At 51.4% G+C, this 16304-nt stretch overlaps 1 protein-coding gene across 1 annotated transcript; it reads left to right on the top strand.

Annotated features, from left to right (window-relative positions):
* The first annotated feature begins 1310 nt into the window (after positions 1–1310).
* On the top strand, positions 1311–14560 carry FAM174C (family with sequence similarity 174 member C). Its single transcript, XM_066604721.1, has 5 exons — positions 1311–1391; positions 3237–3288; positions 6878–7113; positions 13845–13964; positions 14059–14560. The coding sequence occupies exons 3-5, from the start codon at positions 6878–6880 to the stop codon at positions 14060–14062; spliced, it is 360 nt and encodes a 119-aa protein (XP_066460818.1). The 5' UTR covers positions 1311–1391; positions 3237–3288; the 3' UTR covers positions 14063–14560.
* Positions 14561–16304: the final 1744 nt, after the last annotated feature.

Genomic DNA, 16304 nt, shown 5'->3' with positions numbered 1-16304 from the left:
GCATTAATCGCACCGACCCGCAGAATAAAGGGATCCGGGCGCTTTTGTTGCAGTTTGTGCGCCGTAGAAACAAGACGCACCGATAGATGGCGGAATGTGGGGGGTTTTTTTGCATTTTACTCCACTTAGAATTTTTTCAAAGTTTTTCAGCACATTAAATAGCATCAGTAAAAACTACAACTTGTCCCGCAAAAAACAGCGAGCCCCCAGACAGCGACGGCGATGGAGAAACAAAGGAGAAAAAAACAAAAATGGAAAAAAAAGGGGGCGGCGTCATGAAGGGGTTAAAGGATCGCTGGTTCAAGTCATCAGTGGGAGTCAAAATCAGATGTCATTTTTTAAAATTATTATTAAATTTAAAAATATTAATTGTTAAAAAAAAACCACTTTTTCTCGTCACATGAGACACATCTGAGCGTTCGTAAAATCCCATTATTTCTCCTGCGCAGCGAACGCCATCAGAAGGAACGCGGCGCCAGAATGAAGCTTTTATGGTCACCGTGAAACGGAATAAAAAGCCATCAAATAGTATCAAAAATCTGTGGATCGACCCCCAAAATGGGTGGAAGCATTAAAAACGTACGGCAATCAAACGATGGCGGCGGAAGGCGGTTTATCTCAATTGTACTTTATATCCCCTGCAGAGCGCGACGTAACGCGGCCGCATCCCATATCCGGGGCTTATCCTGGCGAACGGCTTGTACACGTGAAAACCGCTCCGGCAAAAGTGGCGAATAGAACCCAGCGAGTCAGTCGTCCTGAGTGTTTCTCGTGCGCCAGAATGGCAGGATCTGCGCTCGAGCACACAGCGGCTCCGTCACACGCGGTACAGGAGTGCGCATGTATTAGGCCATCACACGGACGGAAGCGTAAGACATGGCGGAATCACGAAGCCGGCGGGGACACAGAGTACTACTGCAACAGTGCAAAATGGCGCTGCGCCTGAAACAGATCTCAGCGCAGTCCGCCAACGCAATGTAATTATATATCCGCCCACAGAGCACAATGGGCGCTATCTCACGTATCTTCACATTGCGCTAATGACGATGCAGCTCATGTAATAGGCGGTAACATCACTATGGCCAGTTGTGGAGGCAGCAGTGACTCCATGATCACCCCTATGACGCTATTACATTACACCCGTGTGAGCCAGCGCTGAATTAGGCGCTAATTGTCCCTCTCCCCTCCCCCCTCTCTGCGGACCACAGGCAGGGAGGGGTTAACCCCTCCGCTACGTCATCACCGGCCGTCACACTCCCATCTCCTCCTTCACACATCCGTTCGGTCACATGACACAAGGCTCGGCATCACGTGAGCTGGTGACGTGTACGGCGCGTGGTGTAGTGGGCGGGGCCAATGCAGGAAGTGGCTTCGTCCGCGGTGTGCGGCCGGTAAGTGCGGAAGGAGACGGGGGTTACAGGCGGCTGGCCTGTCTGAGCGCCCGGTACCGCGGGGTGTGACTGCCGCCTGAAACCCTGTTGGTTGCCGCAGTTCTCAGGCTCTTTCCTCCCGCCCCTTCTCTCTTGTGTCGCCATCCTATGATCCGGTGGTGCCGGGGCTGTGAGAGCTCTGCCGGTGACCGCCGCCGCGTGCAAACAGCGACTTAGTAACAGCGTGCGATTCTGCAGGGAGCCGCAGTTTGTGCGCCCGTCTGGCGGTTAGCGGGAGGAGGAGCGCAGCTTTGCCGTATTTGGCCATGATCTGTAACTAATAACCGCAGCGCCATTGCTGCTTCCATCTGTGGGCCAGCTGCGGACGAGGGTGTGGGCGCCGCAGCAGAATCCGTGCCCGGCCGTGCGGATGGCGGCACCGACTGTTTATTACTTCTCTTTAAATGCCTGTGTTTCGGGCAGGTCTCTAGGCGCGGGCGCGGGTGCCACCACCTCCAGGGCCGCAGGCCGGACGGCCGACATCGACTGCAAGGGAATCCGCACTGAAACGGCACGCTGCGATTTATGTATTTTTTCCTCCACAAGCAGACAATTCGCCCTGACTTCCACCCGTGCGCCGGTAACCCCTGCCCCAGAGCGCGCAGCGGAGTCCGGAGGGGCCGCCCACTGCCGATTCCACATTGCAGATCCGGACCGATCTTGCTGACACTCGTTTCTGCAGGGACGTTGATTCCGGGCGCACACCAGCGTGCAGGGGGGGTTATTGTGCGAGTGGAATACACTGTAGCAATCTCCCACAGACGGCCATGTTGGCGCTCACACAAATCACCTAAAATACGTGCACAAGAAAAAACACTTGCATTTTGACGGCACACTCATGCAGACTGCTGGGGAGCCACAATCGCTCCAGCTCTGACTATATTAGTCTTTACCCCCTTCCCGTCGGGTCAGTGACGTCCCTGCTCCCGTCTCCCCCCCCCCGTCGGGTCAGTGTCCCTGCTCCCCCCCCCCCCCCCGTCGGGTCAGTGTCCCTGCTCCCCCCCCCCCCCCCCCCCCCCGTCGGGTCAGTGTCCCTGCTCCCCCCCCCCCCCCCCCCCCCCCGTCGGGTCAGTGTCCCTGCTCCCCTCCCCCCCCCCCCCCCCGTCGGGTCTGTCCCTGCTCCGCTCCCCCCCGTCGGGTCAGTGTCCCTGCTCCGCTCCCTCCCCCCCCCCCCCGTCGGGTCAGTGTCCCTGCTCCGCTCCCTCCCCCCCCCGTCGGGTCAGTGTCCCTGCTCCGCTCCCCTCCCTCCCCCCCCGTCGGGTCAGTGTCCCTGCTCCCCCCCCCCGTCGGATTAGTGTCCGTGCTCCCCTCCCCCCCATTGGGTCATTGGCTGTTATAGACTCTTCATGGCTTATCGTTAAGGTAGGTCATCAATAGTAGATTGGTAGTGGTCTGCCAATTATGAGTTCTTTGCTTCCTGCTGAAATAAGCACAGCAACCCAGACAGCACCGTTCGAGATTGTGGCCTGCAATACCAACCCAGGCCACTACAGTAAGAACGGAGCTGTCTGCTTCCTGCAGAAATTAGTTTTATAAATGAGCACGTCAGGGTTGCCTACAGCGTTGGACCCGCCTGCCATAAACACTGTACTGAGCCACCACTGATTTCCATGAGCCTTCTCAGACGAGCGTTGTAGCGCGGCGTGTCTAACACTGTTCTGTTTCAGTGTGTTCACCACATTACCTGTGTGACTCCGGACGCGGACGGCACTATGAACTGCTTCCCGAGTTACAGAATTCTGTCCGTCTTGATCTGTACTGCGGTGTAAGACTTCTGTTACATAACAATGTTCTTTCTCCTAACAGTAATTGAAGAAAACCTCGGGGAGCCACGAAGCGGCAGCTGTATACTGTAGAGGTGGGTAGACTCTAGGGGGGCTGGGTAGGCCGCCCGTGCGTTGGGGGGGGGGGGGGGCTGGGTAGACTGTGTGTGGGGGGGGGGGGGCTGGGTAGACTGTGTGTGGGGGGGCTGGGTAGGCTGCCCGTGCATTGGGGGGGGGGGGGGGGCTGGGTAGACTGTGTGCCCGGGGGGGGCTGGGTAGACTGTGTGCCCGGGGGGGGCTGGGTAGACTGTGTGCCCGGGGGGGCTGGGTAGACTGCGTGCCGCGGGTGGCTGGGTAGACTGTGTGTGTGTTGCGGTTTCCTACTTCCACACCACATTCTCTCTGATGGCTGACGCTCCGTCGTTGACGTCATCGGGAAGGGCAGTGCCGGGGATTTCCGAATGATGGACACATCGGGTTCACCAAAAATAGTGACCAAGAGTCCAGACCTTGTGTGTGACGCCGCCATCATACACAGCGATGCCAGTCATGTGGGACCGCCACTTGCCGGCAGATTTAGCGCTGCTGCCGGCCGCACGCTTCTTGGTCGCACAGCCTCGCTGGGAATTACTGTCTTGGCAACTAAAGTCACTTTAGCCTTAAAGGCAACCTGTCACTTCCTGTTAGCCCTATGAGCTTGGTGACCCGCTGAGCCCAGGGATGTAGGTGTTGTACTTGCCTCCCCAAGTGGCAGCGCTGGAAGCCACCACTGAATGCATTGAGTGGTGCTCCTAAGCCCTGACACTGGGGGAGGTAAGTAGGACACCCCTAGACCTAGCCGGTCACCTACGTTCAGCTAATACAGCCCTTCACTGTAGAGATGGAATGTGCTAAAACTCTCATCTAGGTCCTCAGTCCAGCCTGCAATTCTCTGCTGCGGCTGACATCTGCGCTGGCGGATCCCTGCATCCTCGAAGTGATGCCTGGCTGTTCTGCCATTAAAACGCCTCGCATCCCTGGGGAATTCACATGGAGGGGAGCACGATATGAGGGCGGGTTTCACGGCCCCATATCACGCTCGCCCGTGTGAGGTTAGCCTAATTGTATGGACACCTTTTGACAGTGAACTGGATTTCAGTGTGTGCTATCCTTTGTTCCTGCAGAAGATAAGCTACTGCTGGAAGTGTCAGGCTGCAGCTTAAATGTGTTGTCCCACTTTGTTCTGCTCCAGGAAGTGGACAGCTCCATACATTGTGAAGTGGTCAATGTTGGTACTGCAGACTGAGCCCTAATGAATGGGACTCTGCCTGCAGTACCAATTAAGGCCACTGTGCAATGTACGGAGCTGTCTGCTCAACAGCTAGAAATAAGGCAACGCATTTTAAGGGCTTTTAACATTTCCCAATGATTCCTAGGAATGTTTCTTTGCCTTCTCATCCAACCCTGTGAAGATGCTGTCCATCTCCTGATGAATGAGTGAACTGTTGTCCGTAGGGTGGTCACACCAAAAACTCATTGTCTGTGGTGCATCTCCCTTTGTAAATGAGGGATTTGTTACCAACAATAAACTTAGGGGTGATGAATGATTATATATCTCCATATTCTGAACTGGCCTGGTAGGTAAGTGCTAATCTCGTTAGTCTGCGCTCGCCATCGCCTCCACAAGAGCGACTATTCCCCATGCATGCTTGGCCAATAGACGGCTGGCTGACCTCATTCCTGCCGACTACCCCAGAGTGTACGGAGACGGCTGGCTGACCTCATTCCTCCCGACTACCCCAGAGTGTACGGAGACGGCTGGCTGACCTCATTCCTCCCGACTACCCCAGAGTGTACGGAGACGGCTGGCTGACCTCATTCCTCCCGACTACCCCAGAGTGTACGGAGACGGCTGGCTGACCTCATTCCTCCCGACTACCCCAGAGTGTACGGAGACGGCTGGCTGACCTCATTCCTCCCGACTACCCCAGAGCGTGCGGAGACGCCTGGCTGACCTCATTCCTCCCGACTACCCCAGAGCGTGCGCAGACGGCTGGCTGACCTCATTCCTCCCGACTACCCCAGAGTGTACGGAGACGGCTGGCTGACCTCATTCCTCCCGACTACCCCAGAGTGTACGGAGACGGCTGGCTGACCTCATTCCTCCCGACTACCCCAGAGCGTACGGAGACGGCTGGCGGACCTCATTCCTCCCGACTACCCCAGAGCGTACGGAGACGGCTGGCGGACCTCATTCCTCCCGACTACCCCAGAGCGTACGGAGACGGCTGGCGGACCTCATTCCTCCCGACTACCCCAGAGCGTACGGAGACGGCTGGCTGACCTCATTCCTCCCGACTACCCCAGAGCGTACGGAGACGGCTGGCTGACCTCATTCCTCCCGACTACCCCAGAGTGTACGGAGACGGCTGGCTGACCTCATTCCTCCCGACTACCCCAGAGCGTACGGAGACGGCTGGCTGACCTCATTCCTCCCGACTACCCCAGAGCGTACGGAGACGGCTGGCTGACCTCATTCCTCCCGACTACCCCAGAGCGTACGGAGACGGCTGGCTGACCTCATTCCTCCCGACTACCCCAGAGCGTACGGAGATGGCTGGCTGACCTCATTCCTCCCGACTACCCCAGAGCGTACGGAGACGGCTGGCTGACCTCATTCCTCCCGACTACCCCAGAGAGTACGGAGACGGCTGGCTGACCTCATTCCTCCCGACTACCCCAGAGTGTACGGAGACGGCTGGCGGACCTCATTCCTCCCGACTACCCCAGAGCGTACGGAGACGGCTGGCTGACCTCATTCCTCCCGACTACCCCAGAGCGTACGGAGACGGCTGGCTGACCTCATTCCTCCCGACTACCCCAGAGCGTACGGAGACGGCTGGCTGACCTCATTCCTCCCGACTACCCCAGAGTGTACGGAGACGGCTGGCTGACCTCATTCCTCCCGACTACCCCAGAGTGTACGGAGACGGCTGGCTGACCTCATTCCTCCCGACTACCCCAGAGCGTACGGAGACGGCTGGCTGACCTCATTCCTCCCGACTACCCCAGAGCGTACGGAGGCGGCTGGCTGACCTCATTCCTCCCGACTACCCCAGAGCGTACGGAGACGGCTGGCTGACCTCATTCCTCCCGACTACCCCAGAGCGTACGGAGACGGCTGGCTGACCTCATTCCTCCCGACTACCCCAGAGCGTACGGAGACGGCTGGCTGACCTCATTCCTCCCGACTACCCCAGAGCGTACGGAGACGGCTGGCTGACCTCATTCCTCCCGACTACCCCAGAGCGTACGGAGACGGCTGGCTGACCTCATTCCCCCCGACTACCCCAGAGCGTACGGAGACGGCCGGCTGACCTCATTCCCCCCGACTACCCCAGAGCGTACGGAGACGGCCGGCTGACCTCATTCCTCCCGACTACCCCAGAGCGTACGGAGACGGCTGGCGGACCTCATTCCTCCCGACTACCCCAGAGCGTACGGAGACGGCTGGCTGACCTCATTCCTCCCGACTACCCCAGAGTGTACGGAGACGGCCGGCTGACCTCATTCCTCCCGACTACCCCAGAGCGTACGGCCACCCCGCCCTCTAATGTTTATAAATGAAGCTGGATTGTACGGCTCTTGTGATATGGAGGAGAGCCGCCAGTCTGGTTTGGTGTAAGATTCTGTGCTTTCTTGCAGATGTGGTGCTACTCGTGTCTACTGATGGTCATGATGCCTTTGGCTGGCAGCGCAGACGGGCACGACAATGCCACGGCCATTACACCCACCAGGTCAACGGCTGCCACAAACTCTTCAATCACAAAACCTTCCCAGTTATCCTTCTTTGGCAACTTTGAGATGATGCAGCGAGCCTTCTATGTAGTGATTGGGGTCTGTGTGCTGGCGGTCCTCTACTTCGTCGTCCGAGCGTGCAGGTAAGACACTTGTCTTTGCAACAATAGAAAGCTATGTCCAAATGTTAGCTGTAGGTCAATACAGAATTATGCAACACACTACAGACTGCAGTTTTCCCTTACGTCTTTGACTGCACCTATGAAAGAGCTCCCCCGGACAGGAAACTGGAACATCCCAGATCTCTGCGGGCAGGAACACACCTCCTCCTCAGTTCAGGTTTCCTGCCGTAGGACAGGTTGGAGAATGCCAAGGGAACAGCTGCTCGGCTATCTTGGCTCTATCGAGGATTCCTCCAGCTCTCTAACGGATGGACCACAGGGCCTCACTCCCAAACATAATGGCATGAGAGAGGTTACCTGTCTGGTGTAAGGCTGCACAGGGAGCCACTGGGTTAGCCGGGAACCATCCTCTTTACCCCTGGTGGATGCTCGTCTCCCCGTCTCTGGAGGTCAGGAAGGGAAGGGTCTTTATTTCTGACCTCACGGGATCCTTCCCCTGGAGGTGTAGGAGACCCCTCAGTGGTGGAGGGCTCCCTAACTGCATCTGGACCGGAGATTTGCTGTATGTGACCTCCCATCTGATCTGGGGCCTCCATCACACCTGATCATCATCTGCTGAACTAATCTGGGTGATGTCCAGCACAACTACTGATTGGAGCCAGGGAGAGAAATGAGCCCTTTCCAAACAGGATCTCCAGCCAGTCCTTAGTGGAGCAAGAAGTACAGCCTGGTTTAGACACCCAAAACAAGATGTATTGTGAGTGATAATCGTAGTGTGCCTTTACAGTACAAGGTGATCGCTCAAAGGACTAGAGAGATCCGGGAGGCCGGCTTTCTCATACTTGCCGATAAGTAGTTTGGGGTTTTTTGTTCACTTCTGGTGTGTTGGTTCTCTTCTGCCTAAAGGAATTGGCAGGGAAAGAATCAGCGTGCCCAGAACTCCGTGCGTGAGTCTTTACTGCGGCTGAAGGGTTGTAAGTGAAGGACTGCAGTGGAGATTGTTGCCGCGTTCCTGGTTCCCCTCCTAAGCATGCGCCTGACTGTACGTTTTGGCGCACATAGACCCCATTGTAAAGGCAGGTGCAGTGCCCAGACGTGGCATTATGTGCCACTTACATCACAGAGCGTGGCTTACTAGTCCACGTGACTGGAGGAGTTGTGGTTTCCCAAGGCCGAGTGTAATGTGGGGATGTGATGGTGTAGGTGGGCACTGATAGAATAGGTAGTCAGTATAAAAGACGGGAGGCAGATGGCAATAAGCCTCCTTGTCAGAGGTCCATTTTGGACTCAATTGTTTGATGGCAGTTTTACCAACAAATGAGCACTTCAGCACCTGACGCCCCAGAACTCGGCTACAAACCTTGTTACTGTAAGTCACCCATTAAAAAAAATAAAATCTTATTTGTATAGCGCCAACTTATTCTGCAGCGCTTTCAGTTAAAGGGGTTGTCCCGCGCCAAAACGTTTTTTTTTTTCAACCCCCCCCCCCCCCCCCCCCCCCGTTCGGCGCGAGACAACCCCGATACAGCGCTTACCTGAATCCCCGCGCTCCGGTGACTTCTTACTTACCTGCTGAAGATGGCCGCCGGCATCTTCTCCCTCGGTGGACCGCAGGGCTTCTTTGCGGTCCATTGCCGATTCCAGTCTCCTGATTGGCTGGAATCGGCACGGGGCGGAGCTACACGGAGCCCCATTGAGAAAAGCAGAAGACCCGGACTGCGCAAGCGCAGCTAATTTGGCCATTAGACGGCGAAAATTAGACGGATCCATGGAAACGAGGACGCCAGCAACGGAGCAGGTAAGTGGAATAACTTCTGTATGGCTCATATTTAATGCACAATGTACATTACAAAGTGCATTAATATGGCCATACAGAAGTGTATAGACCCACTTGCTGCTGCGGGACAACTCCTTTAACTTTATTTATTCCTTTCCCACCCCCCACCAAGCAGGGTGCTTGTTTTACTGACCTCTCAAGGATGGAAGGCTGTTGAGTCCACCTTGAGCCGGCTAGCTGAACCATGCAGGTGTGAGGGTATATATATATTGCCATATGTGTTTTTTATGCTTTTATACCTGTATGCAAGTTTTATTCAATTCCAAATGAAAAAAAACTTATATGGTCGCCTTACATCAGATATGCCAAGGCCTTGCCAGGCTTGAACAAAATGTATCAGCAAAGAAGAATCGGACGAAGGACACGTGTACTTGGCCGTTTTCCCAGAAACAAGATATCAAGATGTTCAAATGTACATAATTTTCACTGTCTTAGGCCGGACTTCTTAGAATTAAGTGGGTGGTTCTTTGTACTGGAGTTAATTGAATACGTGATTTTCTGTATAAGCCAGAGGCGCCTCACTGTCTAAGGCGGAAATCCGGACTGCCCATATATGATTATGAGCCCATCACCCCATAGTGGGGATGGGACAGAGGGTATAAGATCTCATGTAATCTGTAATAAAGTGCGCAGTTTTTTCTCCCGTGTGAGGAATGATACCAGATCCCTGTGTGGTGTCTCTTCTTACCGCCGGCAGCGGGGCAAGTGGGGTGGGCCGGATTGGTGTTGCACTTAGAATTTTAACCCTCATACAGGGATTGAACTTGCAACCTTCAAGTCGTGAGCGAGAGCTTAGGACTGCATTTCTGCTGCCTTAACACTCTGCGCCCATTTGGGTGAATCAATAAAATCATGTCTTAGTTTTTTTTCTGCTCCTTTTCCCTGCTGTTCTTCCTCTTTTCTTTGTTCGGGGCCTGAGGACTTGGAGGGGTTTGCTAAAACTAGACCAAAAAAATGATCTCCGGGATAAACCAAATCTTTCTGCACGATGTGGAGGAATCGAGATTCTATGAAGGTTAAATTATTAATTGGAGCTGAGGTTCCCTCTGGCTTTGGAATCTTCCAATATCGGATAGAAGAACAAGAACAACAACTCTGAAAAGAGCCTCATTTTCTCTGAATTTGACGAAGGTGAAAATCTTGCTGATTCTTCTGACTGCTTCCTCTTCAGTCCAGACGATATGAATGAATTGAGGCAATCGGAGCCAGTCTTATCATGAATGAGCTAGAAAAAGTTATTCCTTCTCGGAGGAGGATTGTGCGGACTGGCAGGCCATACCAAAGGTGGACGTCCCAGCAGATCACGGTGCTAGAAGGACTTCCTTACCCTTTGGAGGAAGCTACGCTGTTAAAAGATCCTATGGATCATAAACCTGAGACGCCAGGAGTGGCAGCTAGATGTCTGGCTAAATCAACATAGAATGACATATGACAAATACTACTATCTGCATTACCTCTGATTGCAGAACACTCCAAAGAACTAGTTTCGTGAAGAAACCTCTGCTTTATTGCATCCCAGGAGGAGCCAGTTCTCCCTCCCCCCTTCCATGAACCAGTTCATCCTCCAACCCTTCCAGGTTTGTAGACTGTGGGTCCATTAACCTATCCAAATCTATCAGAGCCTCATCTTTCAGCAGGGATACTGATCAATCCACACTTTTTAGGGAAGGGCTTGTCAGAAAGGGTTGATATAAACCTTGCTGCCTAGTGGGAAAGATACTTACCAACAAGTATCGCCGCAAAGTGGGGGGAAAACATTGCATCGTGTTGAGGCGAAACAAGGCTTCAACCCTTAACTCCAAATATTTCTTTAATTCTTGACTTTCTTCAAGATGCACCGTCCTCTAGTACATTAACCCTTAATGCCACAGGACGTAGCCTTACGTGGATGTCGCAGGATCATCCTGGTGCTGTCTGTGCGGAGACTGGGGAAAAGAGGAATTGGACTCCTTGGTAATCCAGTTCCAAGACGGCACCCATAGATTCCCTCTCCTAGTTCTGCAAACGTGTGTATATTATTAATTTAGCTCCTACCCTTGTCTGTTTGTTAAAAATCATGGAGGGGGGAGTTGCTTTAAGCCTTTTTTCCATGTCTTATCAGGAGGAGGGAATCTTAGGTGCAAGTATCTCACTGGCTCACTCACAGAGCGGCCAGCAGGGGGCCGGGGTGGCTGCTGTAGACTTCTCTCCTTGCTCCCGCACCCCTCTCCATTCACCTAACACAGCGGCCGTACAGCTATGACACAGCTTCTTGGTTTGCTACTACTTTATTGAATTCTCCAGTCCAGTGTCCACCCCCAACAACACTGCTGGTTCTCCCCCTACTGCTGTATTGGAAAAATAAGGAAACGGGCTCAAATAATCCGTGGATCTTTCTGCCCAACAGAGGTGAAGGGTGCTCCTGCCTTTATAGTTTCCTGTCTGGTGGGGAGCGCCCATGGGTGCTTATGGAAAACAGATTACCGATTTAAGTAATGTTTTTACTTTATTTTTTCCTGCATCCACTGCCAGTTGTCTGGTTCTTCTGTCCGGTAATAGCTGCTGCAGAGCCACCATATGTGCCTAAACAACTGGAAAAGAGAACTCCACTCTGTGTGGTGGTTTTTCCTTTCCAGTTGACTTTAACAACAACCTGAACACCTGGAGACGACTGCGGGTCAACTTCATTCATACCTGCTAAAAGAAATGTCATGTTTAAGCCCAATTTACACCTCATGAGCTGTGGGGCAAGCTATGCCGGACCGCGCGTCCCAGTGAAGCTCGCTGCTGTACCGGTATACGAGTGAATATCGCTGGCATCACTCACAGCGCTGCCGGAAGAGAGGCGCAGCGCTCACCCCCCGCCCGTCTCCATTTGCTGTACGCAGCAGTCACTCGGAAGCGACCAGCCGCTGTTTACACTGAACGCTAGTCCGTATTCTACATGCAGAAACTGAACAACTCTCGCTCAGTTGTTTAGTCTCTGCATGCACTTACACGGGGCGACTATCGCTCAAACTGCAGCAGGAACTCGGGGGTTTGAACAACTCTGAACGGTAATAGTCCCGAGTAAATGGGCCTTAACCCCTTAATGACCACGCCTGTTTTCCCCTTAGTGACGGAGCCATATTTTAAAAATCTGCCATGCGTCACTTTAACATAGAATAACTCCGTAAAGGTTCTGCGTCTCCCAGTGATTCTGACATTATTTATTCACCACATATTGTACTTCATTTAGGTGGTAAAAATAAACTGATGGAATTTGTGTATATTTATTAAAAGCGCCAAAATTAGGAAAATTTTGAAGGAAAAAATATATAATTTTCCCATTTTCAACTGCAATAGCTCAAAAAGTGCAAACACTCTGTACACTCTTTTGATGAGATCTATATTTCCATCTGTTCACTTTATTCTGGACGCACATTGGAAAAACTTTAGTTTTTTTTTTTTTTTGCCATTTAGGAGACGTACAAATTTACGTCTCCCAAATAGCTGATTTTGTTTTCCTGCACCAAGCCAAGATTGCAAAGGCTCACAAGTGTCAGAATGATAGAGACACTCGCAAATGGCCCCATTAAAAAAAAATACACATCCTAATGTATTCACTGAGGGGGTCCGGAGGATTTTGACTCCACAGTTTTTTGTAGGAATTAATTCAATTTATAGGAGAAAAAATAAAATTTCATGTTTTTGCAAATATGTCATTTTAAAGTGTTTGTTTGTTTGTTGTTTTGTTTGTTTGTTTGTTGTTTTGTTTGTTGTTTTGTTTGTTTGTTTGTTGTTTTGTTTGTTTGTTGTTTTGTTTGTTTGTTGTTTTGTTTGTTTAGCTCACATGAAAATGAGGCTTTGCATCACAAAATTGATAAAACTGGATCCACCCATTTGTTCTGTGTTCAGAAACGCCCATTGTGGCCCTAGTCTGTATGCACAATGGGGCCCAAAATCAAAGTACTGATGGGCCAAATAAGATGTCGGGCCTGGTGCATGGCATGAAGCAGCCATTTTTGGCTAGGGAGACACCGTGCCGGGTTTTAGGATTACTTCCAGGAGGAGGGGAGTATACCCCCCCCCCCCCCCAGTGTGAAGGCTCCTCGCTCAGCGCTTCACATAGAAGGTGAAGGGCTAAACTAAAAGCCTGCGATCCAGCGGTGAAGTCTGTCAGTCTGAACGCTCTGCACGGACGCTAATGACCTTTAAGCGGTGATGTCTGCGCTCCTGCAGTCATTTAGCCACTGTCGGTGTCAGGCTGTCATCCCACAGCGGGGACCGGAGAAACCTTTAAACGCTTTACACGTCACGGGCAGTGTGACTGCGGCATGTAGAAGGCTGACGGAGGAAGGAGGCTCCCTCTGTCGCCCATTGGACATGGTGGGTTGCTGTGTCACACGCAGGCCTGAATATGGCTTTTGGGTCTACCTGTAATGGTGCCTCTGGCTGAGCTTCATAGGCTTTCTAATACACTGCTAGACTTCAGTATAGTAGCGCATTAGAAGAGCGATTTAATATGGCGACATTCAAGTCCCCTAATGGAACATCAATTAAAAAAGCTAAATTATCAATATGAAATAGTAAAAAAAATAATAAATATAAAAACGTCAAAACTCCACCTTTTTACTATGTTTAAAAAAAATAAATAAAATCACAAGTTGGTATCGCTGCGTCCGTAACGACCCAAAGAAAAACGTTAGTATATTATTTAACCCTACAAATGGTGAAAATGATGCCATTAAAAATACAACAAAAATGCCCTCTTATGGCTATGAAAAAAACAAAAAGTTGGTTGGTCATTAAGGCGCAAACAGGCTTGGTCAGGAGAGGGTTAATTCTTAGATTTGATGAGTTTTTTTTGGAGTCTGCCACAAGGTCTTGATGTCATCTTGGATCCGTCCAGAGAAGCTGCCGCTTTATAATTCAAGTCTTGTTAATTGTTTCACAGCATAAAAAAGAAACCGCAGAGGAAGAAGTACGGGCTGCTCTCGGACTACGATGAGACCATGGAGCTGGGGTCGATGGACAGCGATGAAGAGAAAGTATTTGAATCGAGAAGTATTAGGAGGTGAGCGCCGTGGGGGGGGGGGGGGGGGGGCAGCTGCAGCCGCTTGGATCTTGTAAAACATTCTCACTTTTTTTTTTTTTTTTTTTTTCGACAGGTGATCAAAAAGGTTGAAGATCCCGCATGACTAACCACAGATGAGCCCGGTCCTTCTATCCTTGTGACCACACAGACTTCCTTTTGGGATTTGTGTTTTGAGGGGATAATGAGCCTCGTTGACCCGATTGATGCTTCCGCTGGAGTCGCCGGACTGATTTGAGGCTCGGGTGGATCTTCATGGTAAAGGCTCACCAGGGATCGGTGCTTATCTGGCCTTTGCACAAGAGATACATTCCGTTTTTCCAGTGTGGACTCCATTTCTAATACTGCCTAACTTAGACCTGCGGCTACTAACGGTTCAGTAACGAGGGCTTTTCTTCCCAACACGAAGTACTTGCTGAATTCTGTCGATAAAACTAGGTGATTTTATGGTTCCGCCGCCAACGATGCAAGTCCTCGCTGCGCGCTACTAATTTTATGTGGTGCAGAATATTTTGTAACAAACATTTATTTTTCCACTGTGCCTTTTTATATATGAATAAAAGCTCCTGTTTAATCTGGACGTCGGGGCGATTCTTCTGGTAGGTAGATGAACGAGCCGTGAGAAGAGCATCACAGGTCTTACAATGGGGCCTGGAGCACTGCTCCTCACGGGAGGCCTCCACAACAAAACATCCAGATCCCACAAAGACTCGGTTTAATGTGTACCTTATGGGCCTCTCATTAACCCCCTGCCCACTCCAGGATGTACATTTACGTCCTGGAGCGCCGGGGTATGTATGAAGAGAGGTCACGCAGTGCGGGCGTCAGCTGACACCCGTAGGCAATAGCTGCAATCGCCTGTGCAGCTGATTGCAGCTATTAACCCTTTAAATGCCACGGTCAATTCTGACAGCGTCATTCAAATCCCCCGAACAATGTTTGGGGGTCCTGTACAGCCCCTCCATGGTGATATCGGGGGAGCTGTGCAGGTGTCATGGCAGCTGGGGGCCTTCTGAAAGGCCCCATGCGTGCCTTGGTAGACTGCCTATCAAGCCATCCCCGTCAAATTGCAATATAACGTAATGCTGTAGCATTAGGTCATACTGCAGGAGCGATCAAAGCATTGCATGTTGTGGTCCCCCAGGGGGGCTTAAAAGTTAAGTTAAAAAAAAAAGATTAATAAAGTTTTTTTAATTGTAAAAAAAAAAGTAATAGTTTAAATCGCCTCCTTTTGCCATATCTATAATGTAAAAATATAAATCATAAAATAAAAATACATATTTGGTATCGCCGCGTCCATAAAAGTCCGATCTATCAAAGTAGCGTATTATTTACCGCGCACGGTGAACGTCCTCCGGGGGGGGGGGGAAAAATGCACTTTTTCAGTCGCCCTGTCTCCCAGAACAAACTATAAAAAGCGATCAAATAGTCGTATGTATTCTGAATTAGTGCGAACGGAAACTACAGGACATCCTGCAAAAAATGAGCCCTCGCTCAACTACTTCGACGGAAAAAGAAAAAAGTTTTTGCGCGCAGAAGATGGAGGCAGAAAATTATTGAAAAAAATGAAATCTTTGAAAAAAAAAAAAACCTCTACAAGTTTGGTATCGCAGTAATCGTATCGACCCACAGAATAAAGTTATCATGTCGCTTTTGTTGCAGTTTGTGTGCCGTAGAAACAAGACGCACTCAAAGATGGTGGAATGTTTTTTTTTTCATTTTACTCTACTTAGAATTTTTTAATAGTTTTTCAGTACAGATAGTCCGTTCCAGGAACCTGTTCGCAAATCGAACAAATGCTTGTATGGAGCAGGATCGCTGGTGGATCCCGCTCCATACAACATCGGGTGCCAGCTGTTGTCGGAACTGCTGCCGCTGGGTGCCCGCTGTAAGAAACAGCCGGCCCCCGACGTTCAGGGGGCCCGTACAGCGTCCCACGATGAGATCGCGGGACGCTGTGTGGTTGCTAGGCAGCTGGGGACCTCCTGAAAGGCCCCAGGGCTGCCTATGCAGAGTGCCCAACAAGCGCACGGCTTGATAGGCACTCTGCATAGACAGCCCTAGGGCAATTCAGAAGCACCCAGCTGTCTAGCAACCGCGATCTGACCGGACAGGCTTCTATCAGGCTTGATAGAAGCCTGCCCGGTCCCTGCACAGTATGATGTAATGCCATAGCATTAGGGGGCGGGAGCCATAGCATGACATCATACTGTGCCATAGCGTGACATCATACTGTGCAGGACAGATAGTTCGTATCTTGTGAAATTCGTAAGTCGAATGTTCAGAAGTCGGGGACGATCTGTACATTATACGGTACATTGA

The sequence above is a fragment of the Eleutherodactylus coqui genome, chromosome 5, assembly GCF_035609145.1.
Source record: "Eleutherodactylus coqui strain aEleCoq1 chromosome 5, aEleCoq1.hap1, whole genome shotgun sequence".
In the NCBI taxonomy this organism is placed as follows: domain Eukaryota; kingdom Metazoa; phylum Chordata; class Amphibia; order Anura; family Eleutherodactylidae; genus Eleutherodactylus; species Eleutherodactylus coqui.
The sequence above is the reverse complement of the archived record's forward strand: the minus strand, read 5'-3'. Positions and strand labels throughout refer to the sequence as shown.

Excerpts from the sequence above, each read along its gene's own strand:
- FAM174C (XM_066604721.1), top strand. The coding sequence starts at position 6,878 with ATGTGGTGCTACTCGTGTCTACTGATGGTCATGATGCCTTTGGCTGGC. Across the intron at positions 7,114-13,844 it reads TTCGTCGTCCGAGCGTGCAG|CATAAAAAAGAAACCGCAGA; the intron begins GTAAGACACTTG and ends ATTGTTTCACAG.